The sequence below is a fragment of the Pelobates fuscus genome, chromosome 11 (assembly GCF_036172605.1).
Source record: "Pelobates fuscus isolate aPelFus1 chromosome 11, aPelFus1.pri, whole genome shotgun sequence".
NCBI classification, from domain to species: Eukaryota; Metazoa; Chordata; class Amphibia; order Anura; family Pelobatidae; genus Pelobates; species Pelobates fuscus.
In genome coordinates, this window is record NC_086327.1 from 97,840,355 (window position 1) to 97,856,755 (window position 16,401).

General features: G+C 43.4%; 1 protein-coding gene across 1 annotated transcript; it reads right to left on the minus strand.

Moving 5' to 3' along the window:
- Nucleotides 1–14,150: 14,150 nt before the first annotated feature.
- On the minus strand, nt 14,151–16,157 carry LOC134577866 (UDP-GlcNAc:betaGal beta-1,3-N-acetylglucosaminyltransferase 7-like). The gene has a single exon (XM_063436778.1). The coding sequence runs from the start codon at nt 15,486–15,488 to the stop codon at nt 14,268–14,270; it is 1,221 nt and encodes a 406-aa protein (XP_063292848.1). The 5' UTR covers nt 15,489–16,157; the 3' UTR covers nt 14,151–14,267.
- Between the last annotated feature and the right edge of the window lie 244 nt (nt 16,158–16,401).

Sequence of the window (16,401 nt, forward strand, 5' to 3'; positions counted from 1 at the left end):
GTGTCCAGTCTTTTTTAGTAGCCACTTAGTCACAAACACTGGCCAAAATTGGCGTTTTTTTTGCATTTTTCACACACAAACAAATACTAACGCTAACTTTGGCCTGTGTTTGTGAGCAAATGCTACTAAAAAGACTGGACATAACCCATTTGCAATACCTTGGGTTGTCTACTATTGCAAATGGTATGCCATTATGGGTGTAAATTTTATTCCTGGGCTACTATACAGTCCCAAAGGCAACGTAACCAATCTGGCGAATTTCAATTTTAAATGTGACATGCTATATTTGACCCTGTAACTTCCCAAAACACCATAAAACCTGTACAAAGGGGGTACTGTTTTAAACGTGAGACTTTGCTGAATACAAATATGTGTATTTTATTGCAGTAAAAGCAAACAGTATTATGACATTGACAGTTAAAATGTCACGTAGAACTAAAAAAATAACATAATTTCTTATTTTCTCCCATTTGTTTCATATTAAATTATGTTTCATAGCCAAATATTTGATATTAAATGAAAGCCCTGTTTCCCCTGAATAAAATGATATATAATAAGGGTGGGTGCATTTAATATGAAAGAGGTGAATTACGGTTGGACAGACATATAGCGCAAATGCCAGGTTTTGTTCACGTGTACATTTGGCTCAGTCCTTAAGTGGTTAACCCCATGGCGATTTTATTCTGTTCATGGGATCTGAGCGCTGTTCGGATAGATTAAGCGCTTAGATCCAAGCTATCTGGGGATAGGTTGAATGTGGGGGTTCTGTTCAGTATGATAGGAATTATGTATTTTTGTGTATTTTTGCTGCTGTTGTGAATGGAGATATTTCCTGTACCTGGAGATAGTTGGCTTACCACACCCAGTTAAGCCAATTATCTCCAGGATAGAGGAGAAGATAGACTGGCTGCACAGCCTAACTCTGTGGAACTGGTTGGGCTGGAAAGCCATGCTTGCAATTGGTCACAAAGGACTTCGACCTAACTTTTAAACCCCTGGAAGGAATTGCCTGATTTGTGAGTATGTTTATATTTGGAGTATGCTGATTCTGAAAATGTTAGTTATGTGAATGTGATGTATACTTTTAAAGTTTTGAATATTGTGTAAAACTGTATATTTTCCTGCCTGTGATAATTAAATTAACCCATTGTGTTCAGTAATTACAGGCCGAGGGGAGGATTTTGTGGGAATGAATGGGAGTGTTTTACTGTATATTACATGTTTGATTGGCTGTTCCACAAAACCATGTGGGTGGTACTATTGTGTAAAAATGTGTATATAAGAACAATAAAACCACAGCTCTGTCTGTTCCTGTTTGACCCTCAACATAGAGCCTCGTCTCATGATAGGAGGATACGACTGCATCTACACTGGGGGATTGCTATACTCTACATACTCCCCTAGCTATAATCACTGAGCTCTTTTAAGAGCTTGTTCCATCTTCGCTCTCGGCAGGAAGAGAGGTTCAGTCTGCAGTGCTTATGGTGTCTGGAGAAGTGCTTGGAGCCCTCGGGAAGCACTAGGAGCATCCATCAACAAGGTACTCGGTCGGAGTACTAGGAGCTCCGTTACACCTGCTTTAAGGAATTCTCTTTTGTTAAATGCCAATTTGTATACATCCCCAGATTAAGATCGCAAACCGCAATCCCCGAGAAAACTGAGAATTTCCCTAGTGGAACGCACATGTAATACGACATGCGTTCCAGTGACGTCAACCATGCGCCCGAATTGGCACAGGTGACGCGACCCGGAAGTAGAGCACATGGCTGAATTGGAACTCATAATGCCAAACCCGGAAGTATCTATACAAGACGATTAAAAAAGAGGCCAAGGAGCCCTTGTATACCACAGACCGACTGAGAGAGCCCCTACCACAGGGCGAAACACATTTCGGATACATCAGCCATCAGGCAGGACTTTTATTGTATTAACCAAGACTCATTTGAACTCTTGTTCCATATATTCATTTATATTTGATTTTATTGCACACAGTGCATTTTTTTCCATTTTACTTTATTGAATAAAGCACCTTTTATGGAAACTTGCCTGTCCAGCTCAGCTTTACTCCAGAAATCCTAAATACTACATAAGGAATATCTGGAAGAAGGATGGGGACATCCTATTAAGAGTCCCTCTGCACTACCCATGAGAGCCATATGTTATTATTTGGCTCCAGGCTTGTCAGTACTTGATTCCCACAATATTTATGTATTATATATACTGGCAATATTGCACTCTATTATTTTGTCTCTTTTAGATACATCAGAACGTGTGAACCACCTATTGTACGTATTGTTTTTTCTCATTCTTAAAGTTGCCATGGTGCCTAGTGGTCTTGGGTGCTGTATACCTGAATAAGGTTAAACCATTTACAAATGGTTTAACCACAAAGTTGTGTCATCGGAGCCCATCTGCTCTCCCTTTCTTCTACTGACAAAGTCCTTGACTGAATGAGGAAGCCTTGGACTGGGCACTGATTATAGGCTGTGCAGGTTTCTCGGAATGTGTCCTGCACAGCCATACTGATGGAGGTTGCATGGAAATATGATGTCACACTTAGCGATTCCATCAGCCTCCACCTGTCAAACCCATGCACTATTTGCACACTGTGAGTAGGACCATTCACATAGAGATCCCTCAGTTGTTGGGCCAAAAAAGACCATTAGTTTGTACTTGGCCCCAGGCCAGAAGTTAATGCCCTGGAGTATACAAGACTTTTAAGCAAATTAAACACATGACTGAGTGTCATCCCCAATAGGGAATGTGTAAAAATGTGTCTTTTATTGTTAACATTCTGGAGTTTACCAGTTTTATAAAAATGCAGGCACCCCCAATTGTCACGATTTTGGCAGGACAGTCCCAATTTTAGCGTCCTGTTCCATTGTCCTAGGTTTGTTCACTGGTGCCCTGCTTTTGCAACTGTACACAAAATAAATGGCATGAGTGCATCATAAAATGCACTTAAGCTACACTCGGGGCACTAGGATCATGCAAAGAACTCCGTGTATGGCTCTCCTCATTAGCCAGGCGTGTAATTCAGGTAGCAAACACAAAAATAGCAACAACAAAACAAAAAAAGGGTAAAGTGCTGGAAGTTCTAATGCAGGTAGACCTAAGGCAGCAAACTCTGAAACAGACCCTTCCAAGCCTCAACAAGTTGCTCCAATATAAAAAAAGACTAATAAAACAAACAACTAAAATAAAAAAGGGAACAAAAAGGAGAACTGATAGAATATATGAAATTAAATAAAAATACAATAAAAAATAAGCAATAAAATATAATTCCTAGATTTTACTAGTAGCATGACGTAAAGTCATGATTTTATTAATGACACGGAGGCGAGTATTATGCTTCTCTTTCTTTTATTTTCCCTCAGCAGCGAAGAGAGAAATGAGTGAAAAGAGAAAAATATATCATTAACATATATACATATTCAACATAATCCACAGTGCTACATAGGGAACCTCCCCCTTTCAGTATATAAGGTGTAGCACTCTCTTCCTCTTCCTCTTTCGTCGTGATCCGAAGACCCGTAAACCGAACCAGAACTTGAATTCGAACTGTAAACTCGGGAAGCTGAACATATCTTCCTGGGAATGTGGAGTCAACTGTGAAGCTCCTTTAAGTTCCATAGGTATTTGGAATCATGCTAAAAGGAGAGGAGAAATATGGTAAAATCCCAACTTGCAACTGGGTGTAATATATCCATTATATATAGTAATCTAGACTATTGAAAAGGAATAAAGGTCATATTAACTAGACATAACAGAAAGTGTGTGATAATCATGATCAATTAAAGTTAATGTAAACTAAACCGAACGACAGAAACTTCAAGTCTACAAAACATAATTAACTCGAATATGGGCCAGAGATACCCATCCCAGAGATGTAAATCGTGAGTCAGTCCAGAAAAGACAGGGTGTAACAGGAGAACATATCACTAACTCCAACCCAGGGAGGGAGGGAGGGAATAATACTCGCCTCCGTGTCATTAATAAAATCATGACTTTACGTCATGCTACTAGTAAAATCTAGGAATTTTATTAAAGACACGGAGGCTCCTATTATGCTTGTTTAAAGCTGAGCAATGACTTTATCTGAAAAATGTTGTATCGGTCTAAAGTAAAAATTCCTGAATGTGGATTCCGTAGACCAATCTGCAGCCTTCAGAATGTCTTCCAAGCGGCAACCGGCCGCCGAAGCTTTAGAGGCCATGGCGCCTCTAACCGAGTGAGATGAGAAAACAGAGACGTCTATTCCGGCCGTAGCTAGTATCCATTTAATCCATCGTGCCAGCGTCGGTGTGGATACCGGCAGATGGGGTTTTTTCAGGGAGATGAACAGGGGCCCGTCATTGGACGGGCGCAGTGCAGAGGTGCGAGATTCGTATTCTTTTAGGCACGCTATTGGGCATAAGTTAGGTAAACCCGGTATCCGTGGATAGCAGACCTGTTTGGTGGCCGACTTCGTTCTTCGTGAAATATCGAATGACACCCCCTCCGGGGTGAATGAACGTGCTCGCCAGTCCAAGGCTCTCACGTCTGATACCCTTTTGCAGGATAGAAGGCAAAACAGCATCAGTAGTTTTGCTGACAGTTGTTTAAGAGAGAGATCTACGTTAGTGGGCCAGCCATCTAAGAGCTTGAACACACAGGTGACGTCCCAGAAGGACCCGTATCTGGATGTGGGGGGCCGTGAGAAACGAACTCCCTTAAGCAAACGACAAACCAGAGGGTTCTGACCCAGTGGGAGGCCGTCCACCTGGTCGTGCCCGGCTGAGATGGCCGAGCGGAAAACATTGACCGTGCGGAAGGCTTTGCCTGATTCGAACAGGTGCGTAAGGAAATCTAGTACCGATTTCACAGGGGCTGATACCGGATCCAATGATCGTCCCAAGCACCAATTGGCCCACTGTCTCCATGCTGCAGCATAGGCTTGTCGTGTACCAGGTGCCCATGCGTTTGCCAGGAGCCGCACAGTCGTGTTCGAAACCTCCGTGATCTCCCAGGGTCCCCGGAAAGGAGCCACGCCATGAGGCGGAGAAGGCCCTGTTCCACCAGGGGGTGGTTTTCCCCATCTGGGGTGGTCAATAGTGATGGATGTTCCGGCAGTAGCCGTGGGTGGTCTATTGCCATCTCCAGCAGATGTGGGAACCAAGGTTGAGATCTCCAGCACGGGGTTATCAGTACCAGTGAGCTCTTGAAGCGCCGGAGGTGCGTCAGGCAACGAGCTATCAGATTGAACGGAGGGAAGGCGTAGGCCCTGCCCTCGGACCAATCTTGGAGGAAAGCGTCTGTCGCTACTGCCTCCGGGTCTGGTCTCCAGCTGCAGAACTTCGGTAGTTGCGTGTTGAGTCTGGATGCAAACAGATCCATGCTCAAAGGTCCCCACAGGGACGAGATTCTGCGGAATAATTTCGGTAGCAGTTTCCAATCTCCCGAGTCCCTCAGGTAGCGGGAGTTCCAGTCCGCGGTGTAGTTGTCTAGGCCCGGGATGTGTTCCGCGGTAACGGACACGCTGTTTTGTAAGCAGTAGTTCCAGAAGTCTCTGGCCAAAACCGCTAGGATGCGAGACCTGGTTCCCCCTAGATGGTTTATGTACCTTACGGCTGAGACATTGTCCAGCTTGAGGAGGATCGAGCATGAGATGCCTCTGGGAGACAGACTGCGAATGGCGAACGAGGCCGCCAGCAGTTCCAGAGAGTTTATGTGTAAGAAGGACTCCTCCGTGGACCACCTGCCTCCTGTGGATATATTGCCGCAGCGCGCGCCCCAGCCATGTAAGCTGGCGTCCGATTCGATCACCAGGTCTGGAGTGGACCCGAAGATCGCTCGGCCGTTCCAAGCTTCCATGTGGGTTAGCCACCAGTTCAGTTCCTCCCTCGACTCTGTGTCCAGGGAAATGTGAGATTCGTACGAGTGGCCACTTCTCAGGCAGGCCGCTTTCAGCCGCTGTAAGGCTCTGTAGTGTAGCGGGCCTGGGAAAATCGCCTGGATAGAGGCCGCTAACAGGCCGATTACCCGCGCCAATTGGCGCAGGGATATGTCCGGCCTTTGCATCAGTTTCTTTATTTCCCTCTTGATGTTGGACATCTTCTCTGTTGGGAGGCAGAGAACCTGTAGTACAGAGTCGATACGGAATCCGAGGAATTCCATTTGTTGAGAGGGAATCAGAACCGACTTCTTCCAATTTACAAGGAAGCCTAGGTTCTGTATGAGGTGTAGGGCCCAGTCTAAGTGTTCTAGTAAGAGGGATCGAGTCCCGGAGAGTATTAGGATGTCGTCCAGGTAAATGATAAGGCGGACTCCGTGTAATCGGAGGAAGGCCACCACTGGTTTTAGGACCTTCGTGAAACACCACGGGGCGGAGGACAGGCCGAAAGGTAGGCATGTGAAACGCCACTTCTTGCCTTCCCAGCAGAACTGGAGTAGGTTCCTGTGAACCGAGGCTATTGGGATCGTTAGGTAAGCATCTTGTAAATCTAGTTTGACCATCCAATCTCCGGGTAGGAGTAGGTCTCTGAGGCAGTGAATGCCCTCCATCTTGAAGTGCCTGTATTGTATGAAGGCATTCAGGGGCCGCAGGTTGATAACCGGGCGCACCCCGCCTCCCTTTTTGGGCACTAGAAAAAGGTTGCTTACGAAACCCGGTGTGTCCAGAGGGACCTCTTCTATGGCCTTCTTGGCCTGTAATTCCCTGATCTCCGTAGAGATGAGATCTAAGTGTGCAGATGGCATGTGGATCGCCCTTGGGGGAGAGGGCTGAATGGGGGGAGCGGTTAGTTCTAGTTGGTAGCCCCTTATTGCCTGTAACACCCAACTGTCTGACGTGACACGTGACCATGCCCGGGCGAACCGGGTCAGTCTGCCCCCTACCGGTATACGGGAAGAAAGGGGAAACATGGTACTCACCATAAGGGCGTTTTGCCGTGGGTGCTCCTCGACTGCCTCGGGTATGCCAAGCCCGTCCTCGCGAGGGGAAAAATGGGGTGAAGGACCGTTCCTGGGTCGGTCTCTGATGGTTGAAGGAGCCTCTGTCGGGTCTAGAGAAACCCCGGGGGTTGCGGCCGGGTAGACGGCTCCTACCTCTACCGGCCCCGCCAAAAACCTTTGGGCTAAAAACCCTCTTAATGGAGGATTGGGCCTTGTCCAAGGCCGTGAATGTCTTTACGTAAGACCCTAGGTCCTTTACAAATGATTCTCCAAATAGAAGGCCGTTTGCGGAGGCACCGGGCTCATTAGAGGCCATGCTTGCGAGTTTGGGCTCAATCTTAAGCAGGATGGCCTTCCTGCGCTCAGTTGACATGGCCGTATTGGCGTTGCCAATCATGCAGATCAGGCGCTGGAGCCAGCCGAACGCCACCTCAAAGTCTACTGGAGCCCCAGTCGACTGAGCCGTCTCCAGCAGCTCGTACAATTTGGTGACCGGGCCCAGGGTGTCAAGGAACTTATCCTGGCAGTTCCGCATGGAGTAGTCCAGGCCTTTTTTGGGTTTCCAACCCGACTTGCCCAGAAACTGCACAATCTGGGGGTCTACCTCAGGGGTCTTGGCTACCGCATCGGGTATGATCGGGCGTGGGCATTCTGCCCTCAGCTTGTTCCGGCCCTCCTGTGAGAGGGCTTTCCGCACCCTAAGGGCCAGGTATCGGGCTATATGGGTCGCGGGCTCCCATTCCGCGGAGCGAGGGTGCCTGAGGTCGTCTGGGTCAAAGACCAGGGCATCTTTCTGGTCAGAGGTTAGCTCTGCATCATGGGCCCCCGAAGGGGTTTTGGCCTTGGTTTGTCTGGAAGGGAATTGTGACCCTGGCAGGTCATCGTCCCCTGAAACCTCGTCCCCGTAGGGATCCGAGAATTGGTCGTCTGACTCCTCGTCCCCGTCCTCGTCCGAATCGGACAATAAATCATGGGCACGTGCCCGTTTCCATACCCTGGCCGCCGTAGCCCGGCCAGTAGCTCTACTGCGCGGTTGTTGCGCGCCATCATCGACAGCCTGAGGCGTGTCATTCAAACCAGGCTGTACCTGGGTGTGGGGAGGGTCAGCGGTATGTTTGCGCTTGGCGGGTGCCTTGCGCCCTGGGCTGATCTCATCAGGGGAGTTGGGAGAGGGCCCTGTGTCCGACTGGGTGGGAAGGGCCTGTTTAAGGGCCTGAGAAATAGATAGGGAGATACTGGATGACATAGCTCCCATGGCCGAGGAGATAGCCTTGTTAATAGAGGTGGACATAGTAGTGTCCAAGAGGGATTGGAATTCCTCTGAACCTATAAGGTTGGAGTCGGCCTGGGAATCAGATGCTGTGGTACCCTTAAGTGGGACAGGGTGGGGATTCAAATCACCACAGGCAGACTGCATGGTAACAGGCTAGCAGTTAGTGTAGGCTAAAGGACAGAGGTGCTGGATTGCTTAACCCACGCACAAGGACAGAGCAGGAGAGAAAAATACCCGGTAAGAGCAGGAGCGGGGTCAAGCAGCCTCCTCGGAGCAAAAACACGCCGAGTAATGAGGCTTAAAATGGCCGCCGGCAGTATCGGCGACGGGAAACCAAGAAAATGGCCGCCGCGAGTGTCCGCGCATGCGCAGAACGCGCCCGCGGCGGAACCGAGAAGGTGTGAAAGACCGCCGAGGAGTAAGGTAGGCGGGATATAACGATTGCCGAAACGGCAAGGGAAAGAAGAAAACAGTATAAGGAATGAGTAAAACTTAGAACCAAACCTTGCAGATAAAACTGCAGGCAGAGTAGGATAGATGACAGTATAATGATATAGTCAATAAAATGTACTTAGCTGGTCTGAGGGAGCAGCGAAGAAAGAGGAAGAGGAAGAGAGTGCTACACCTTATATACTGAAAGGGGGAGGTTCCCTATGTAGCACTGTGGATTATGTTGAATATGTATATATGTTAATGATATATTTTTCTCTTTTCACTCATTTCTCTCTTCGCTGCTGAGGGAAAATAAAAGAAAGAGAAGCATAATAGGAGCCTCCGTGTCTTTAATAAAATCCAGAAATTCTTCTAATGGCCTGAGTTGTTTTGCAGTCTATTCCGTCCTCATTAGGTGTATATGTGGGTAGAAGAGAAAGAAAGAGGAATATTAATAGTTTAGTATTTAGTGTAGACAATAAGTTGAAGCAAAAAATGTGGATGAGATATAAAATCCCAACCACAAACGATGCCGCAACACCTAGTTTTGTAGTATCGTTGGTATCAGGTAGATTCTTAGTGCATAGATAGGAATCCTGAGATTATTTGGTTAATAGGGTTTAGATCCAGGTGCTGGACTTTTCCCAATCATAGAAACTATCTATGTATGTGTCTATGTATTTAGTATTTAGTATACTTGGTTAGTAACAAACAGCAACATGCTTAAATGCTCACTCACATTGTTTGGAGTTTACGTACAAGCTCCATAGCATTAGCATGTAGCGGTATTATCCTCACTATTGGATATGGTGTAGGCAGAGAGAGTCTTGTAGGCCCCAGTTGAACATGCAATGACAGAGTAAAATCCAAGAGTGCAATATTGTAACTATAGTGCACATAAAGTATCAAAGAATATAAATTGTACACTCCAAGTGTAGAGCTTTGTATGAAAGCTCAAATTTTCAGATATAAGGTGTTATAATCCCCACCCAGGGATGTAGTTAATACACTTGAACTACAGAGATGTTCACACACATAAGAAAAAGGAGACAGAATGTTGTGCTCTCTGCGTAATATTATATATGGATAAAAAAGTTTTGTGTGCAATGGATTTGTACAGTATTTGCAGCATGACCTTATAACCAGAACAAATTCTACTGGTGGCACACTGTACGTAACATGGCCAAAAAATAGCCCATGGTGGCAAACTGCATATGACATTATTAGAACATACTTGCAAATAACAATATAAAATTACTACCAGAACACATGCTGCCAGTGGCACACTGCATATAATATCACTTCCAGAATATACAATGCAATTAGCACACTGCATATAACTTTATAACCAGGACTGATGCAGTCAGTGGCACACTGCATGCAAGTTATTGATTGATGATATCCTTCCAGTGGCATAATGCATAACATTTTTACTACTATATGTTCCACCCATGGCCTTCATATAACATTATATCTGAAAGTACGATCTCATTGGCACATTGCGTATAACATTATATATGATTTTATAATTCCATTGGCACATTGCGTATAACATTATATCTGATTTTATAATTCCATTGGCACACTGTGTATAACATTATATCTAGTAATTTCCCGCTTGGATTATTGTAACCCTCTCTTGATTGGTCTTCCCAAAAGCCGTATTGCCCTGCTACAGTCTGTAATGAATGCCGAATGCAGTCTGATTCTCCCCTCTGGTCAGTCCTCTCACACCTCACCCCTCTGTCAGTACTTACATTGGCTTCCTGTATCCTATAGGAGTTAATTCAAAGTGCTAACCCATACCTTTAAAGCATTGAACAATTCTAGCCCCTCTTATATCTCTTCACAGATCCATAGGTATGCCCCTCCGCTCTGCCCATGACCTTCTCCTGTCCGCTGCTCGCACCCGTACAGCCAACTCGCGTTTGCAAGACTTCTCGCGGGTGGCTCCCTTCCTATGTAATAGCCTGCCTACCCCCATCAGACTCTCCCCTAGTCTTCAATCATTTAAGAAGTGCCTCAAAACCCATCTCTTTAGGAAAGCTTATGGTCTCCCAGAGTAACCTGTACCTCACATACCTGTCTCTTGCTCTCTCCTAAAGGGTAGCACTCTACTCTCTCCTCCAGCTCTGCTTCACTCCCACCTTATTTGATTGATATTTCCTGTCCTAATATGTTTTATACCCCACCTCCTATAGACTGTAAGCTCATTTGAGCAGGGTCCTCTTCAACCTATTGTTCCTGTAAGTTTTCTTGTAATTGTCCTATTTATAGTTAAATCCCCCCTCTCATAATATTGTAAAGCGCTACGAAATATGTTGGTGCTATATAAATGGCAATAATAATAATAATAATAATAATGTACAATTTCATTGGCACACTGCATTTAAAGGACCACTATAGCTTAGTGAAGTAGTCTGGGTGCCAGGTCCCTCTAGGGTGAACCCTGCCTGCTGTAAACATATGCTATGTTTACATATAGGTTAATCCATATATGTAAACATATGCTCTAGTGGCTGTTTCATTGACAGTCGCTAGAGGCGCTTCCACGCTTCTCACTGTGATTTTCACAGTGAGAAGACGCCAGCGTCCATAGGAAAACATTGAGAATGATTTCCTATGAACTGACTGAATGCATGCGCGGCTCTTGCCGCGCATGCGCATTCAGCCGATGATGACCAAAGGAGGAGGAGAGTCCCCAGTGCCGAGGGAGCCCGGCGCTGGGGAAAGGTAAGTGATTTAACCCCTTCCTCCAACTTCAGCCCGGCGGCAGGGGGGACATGAAGGTGGGGGCACCCTCAGGCACTATAGTGACAGGAAAACGAGTTTCTTTTCCTGTCACTATAGTGGTCCTTTAACATTATATCTGAATGTATAATTTAATTGGCACAGCTTTAAACCCCCCCATAGGAAAGCATTCATTCAATATTTTCCTATGGAGAAGTCCTAATGTGAGAGCGGTATTTGCTGCGCATGTGCAGTAGCTTCCCAGATTACTGTGACATTGTGGAAGGAGAGGCCCTTTCCAGCACCGAGGGACCTCTGCGCTAAGTGACCACTAACACTATAGTGGTCCTTTAAAGCATGGGTGTAATGCCGATTCCTACAGCCTTGGTGGGGAAGGTAGGTTATATAATGATTGCAACATTTTTGTCTTTCGTGACATTTACCTATTGCAAATAAGTGGAATCACTAAACACTATGGTGTCTATTTTCTTAACAGTGAATCAGTAACTTTACCTGAATCAAACACATAACTGCAGCAAAATCTCGAACGGCTATGCTGGTAAAACTTACCAAGTCAACTGAGTTTGGGATATTTTTAAAACTCTGTTCTTTTACCCTATGCTTTAGCAGTCAGGTTTGCCAGCTTACCACAAATCACTATTTTATGAAGGTATCCCATGTATATTTAGTAACTTTAAACGCACTGGGATCTTATTTTTCAAACATGGTTACAGCAGGCCTTTGTTAGTTATATCATTGGGGGATTTTCACCCATGGGAGATTTGTTGGGAATTTAAAATTTAAGGCCAAAATAGGTGATCTGGAATAATTCTCCAAGTCAGCTATGCTTCAAATTCTGCCATTTTGGCCTTAAAATTTAATTTCACTCAAATCTCAATTTCTGACAATGCACATTTAGTAAAGAACCTTGTTGTTTGTTACATTCTTAGCCGTAGAGTAATCTAATCTTATTATAGACATGCAAGTATGAAAATAAAAGAACAAATGTAATTTGTCTTGCTTCTAATAAACAGTATCAGCTCATAATGACGGATACATTTTTTATTTCAAACTCAGCAGAAAATATAGCAATCCTAAAATAGACACATCCTTCACAGGACAAACAGCAGTTGTAGGATGTTTTTACATTTTGTAAGTCAAAACCTGAAACTTGATAACGGGGGGCGACACATTTTTTTTATGTTTCTCTTAAAGTCCAATAAGCAAAGTTCTTCAGAGGTGTGAAATACAGCCCCCTTCTCCTCCCCTCCCTCCCCCCCTCCCCGATAACTGGACTACAACTCCCATAATCCTTTGCAAACCAGTTGTTTGTAATGTAGTCCAAAACATTACTTTATCCTGCCTGTGCATAAACTTCATCTGGTGCAGATAAGAAAAAGACTAGAAGTCAGACAGCTATTTATTAAATCATATTTTTCAGATTTTATTGCATTTGAATGTATTTTTATGCAATTTGTTACACTCCAGTATGAGAGCACAACAGTACAATAGACTGCCTGTTCCAATATGTTTAAACATACTTTTTTTTTAGCCAAATACCTCCAAAAGAGACGTTTGCATGCAATGTACATTTAACATTTCAAATTTCAAAAAATGATTAAATTAGCCCAATCGCCAGTTATAAAATACTCCACCGTATAAATGTATCAAAGGGTAAGAAATTGTGTTTTTTTTATCATCTGTGTCAAATGAATATTGTAAATGGAACATTCGATTCATTTATAGTCTATGTAATATGTTTTTGTTGTGTTTTTTTTTTTTTATGCATTTCTGTTAGTTTCATTATAGGTGAACAAAACCAGCAGGTTCCACTCGATTTATATTTTATAGTAATATTGGTTGATTTTGGCATTCAGTTACCATTGGTTAATTTTGCCATTTAATTATCATGATTTCTGGTAAACTGAGTTTAATAAATATATTTATTTTGGTCAATTGCAGAGTTATTTGCTAAACTCTGAATATTAGTAAATAAAGGCCTTGATTTAATATTTTCGGATAGGCTTTTCAAATGTTTAATATTTTTGAATAAACCTTTCACATGATTCAATATTTTGATTCAATATTTTAATATTTTGCTAAAAAAAAAAAAAATTATACGTTGATATTTTATGTTTGCTATTTTTTTATATTTTGGAAAGTGTAAAAATGTATCCAAAAATATTAAATAATGTTAAAAGCTTATCCAAAAATATTAAATTGAGGCCTAAAAATCTTAATTATAAAGCTCATGCTAAAAGTGCTGATTTGTGAAATTCTGATTTGCCTGGCCTGTTTTAGTTTCCAATTCGCAATTTGCTAAAAGTTGGAGAGCAGTGAATAATTGTAATTATGGTTATTCATAATCCCTAACTTACATTGTTAGATGTGTAGCAATGCTTTGCAATGTACTGGTCATATATTCGGCACTGAAAGGGTTAAAAACCAAATTAGTGCATTGACAGTTCAATTTGCAACATTTCGGCTGAAATAATCAAACTATAGAACTGAAAACATAAAATAGCCGAACTGTGATTTTAGCTGAACAGAATAAATATTTTTTAAAAATCTGCTGAAATTTCCAAAACTTTTCAGTTTAGAATGTTAATTTACTATATAGTTTGTTGTTTAGTGAATAGACATCAACAGTAACTGAACAATAAAATGACCAACAGTTCTAGATATAATTTTATACCAAATTAACAAAAATTGAGACAAAGAATAATCCAATTTTTTTAAACCATATAATTATATCTGAAATTGGGGGGCGGGGGGGGGGGGGGGGGGGGCAGAAGGGGGAGATATGCCTTGCTTTTCTTTATCTTATTGTTATTTAAATAACCTTTTTCTTTTTCGTCTTTCCAAATGTTCTTCTTGACACTGGGTGATTTTGTTTTTTCTATAAATGAACACTTTTAGCACAAGTGATATTTGTTCCATGGACAACATTCCACATATTTAGCAAGTCTTCTGAGCTCATTTTATGCACCACCAACAAGCTCTTATAGAAACAGGGGTCCTTATTCATGGCACTAGACCTCCTTTTGCTTATTCCAAATGTCCTTATTCCTGGATGAGCCTTAGGCTGCACACCTATGCTACTCAGGCACAACCCCAAAAATACATCATCAATAGGAAATAGCTGTATCTTCTCAGAAGCTGTAAACAATCTTCTGGCCAAAGTAGAGGCCATTAAAAACCCACCCCCTCCAGCATAGATAGGGTATGGTTTATCATACAACTCTTTGGGGATAAAATATTTACTTTGTTTGTTCCTAATAGGTACAGCTCTAGAAATAATATCTCCCACAAATAAGCTGGGCAGGAGAGGGTCTCCTATTTTGAAGTCCAAAAAGTCTAATACATTTTTAGTATTCATGAAAATGTCATCATCTCCCTTGAAGATAAATTCAACTTTAGGGCAATAAATGTTGAACCACTTTAAGAAGTTAACTTCCTTAAGAGTTAGATTGAAAAAGGTGTCCATGAAATCCCATTGAAGAATGTCCCCATATATCTGGTCTTCTTGCTCAATCAGTCTCTGGAGGTTCCTGTGATCTTTCCCAAGTGATGTGGTACCCAGCAGAAACAAAGTTCTAATTTTCTTTCCATCTACCACCATTTCCTTACCCCATGTCTTCCTCACAGCATCTCTTCTATCATGTTGCTCAATTATAGACTTCACCACAATAAGAAGGTGGATGTCTCCTTGGCACTTTTCAGGGTGGTCCAATAAAAGTGGGAAATACCTGCAGTGTCTGTGCAAGATAAATTGGTGAAACCTAGGGTCCACATTTCTGAACCAGGGTTGACTCCTTAGAGGACGGTTTTCTGGGCAATTGGTCTCGTTGATGTCCCACCTTGCAGGTGACAAATGAGTCCCACCTGGACCATGTCCAGGGTCCTCTTTCTTAGAAGAGTAGCCACTGGTTGCATGGAAACTTCTCTTGTAGGAGTTGTTTTCAGCTAGCAACCAGTCACTCATGATCCTTGAGTCTTCCACCAGTTTAAGTTTATGTATTGTTACCAGCGTGACACAAAATACAGACAAACTTATACATGTTTTTAGAAACCTTCTCCTTCTGAACAGGCACTCCATATCTTGAGAGGCAGAAGGCATGCACTTTAAACTTGGAGATTCAGACCTCACCTGTCCTTCCAGGTCTTCTGCTGATGTCAGATTCCTAGTAACTGGTTACAGCCATGTCTGAAAACACTCCAAAATCCTCATAAAAAGACATCAAGCTAAGACAAAGACCCTCGCAGTGAAGGTAGAAGTTATTGCGGTGAGTTTACTGGAAACTGCGAGTGAAAAAAAAACAAGCCGAATTGGTTTCACTCCAGCCTGGACCTTCGCACTCTGGACCTCGCTGGGACATCCCCGCCATACAGATATGTTGTGTGCCTCCCGTGTCTGCTTAGTCTTTTCTTGGTGGTTGATGAGAAAGAAGACCATGGACTAGACTTCATGCTGCTGACTCTTGGTTCTCCTCTAGACCCAAGATCGTTGATAGCACTTCTCCGAGTGGTGGCAAGCGTTTGTTGTTACATCTGACAGTCCATGAATGGACCTCCTCTCACTGTCTGGCTGTTCAGGGCTGGGTGTTGGAGTTACTGTCTGTGCAGATCAGATCTCTCGGAGCTACATATTTGGGTGGGTCCTCTGCCAGTTTAACCTCTCTAACCGCAAGGTGGGTTGATCTGGGACTGGACACCCTCATTACCGAGTGAGATGTGAGACGGAAACCAACGAGAAGACGTTTGATGTAAGTCTGAATGGCTCAGTGAGAGGTGTGACTTGTTTCAGCAGTTTATCCTGCCTTCTCAATTCTCAAACTCTTTAACCCCTTCCTCCCGCAGGTCACATCGAATGTCAGATTTTCATTGCTGTTCTCAACGTTCTACTGGCAAAACAGCCCTGATGCCTCTTATTAACTAGCAAACTAGTAGGGTTATTCACTAAACTCCGAATTGTAGTAAAGAGAAAAAACAAAAAAAAAAAACAAACACACAATATTTGCAATCCATTCCCT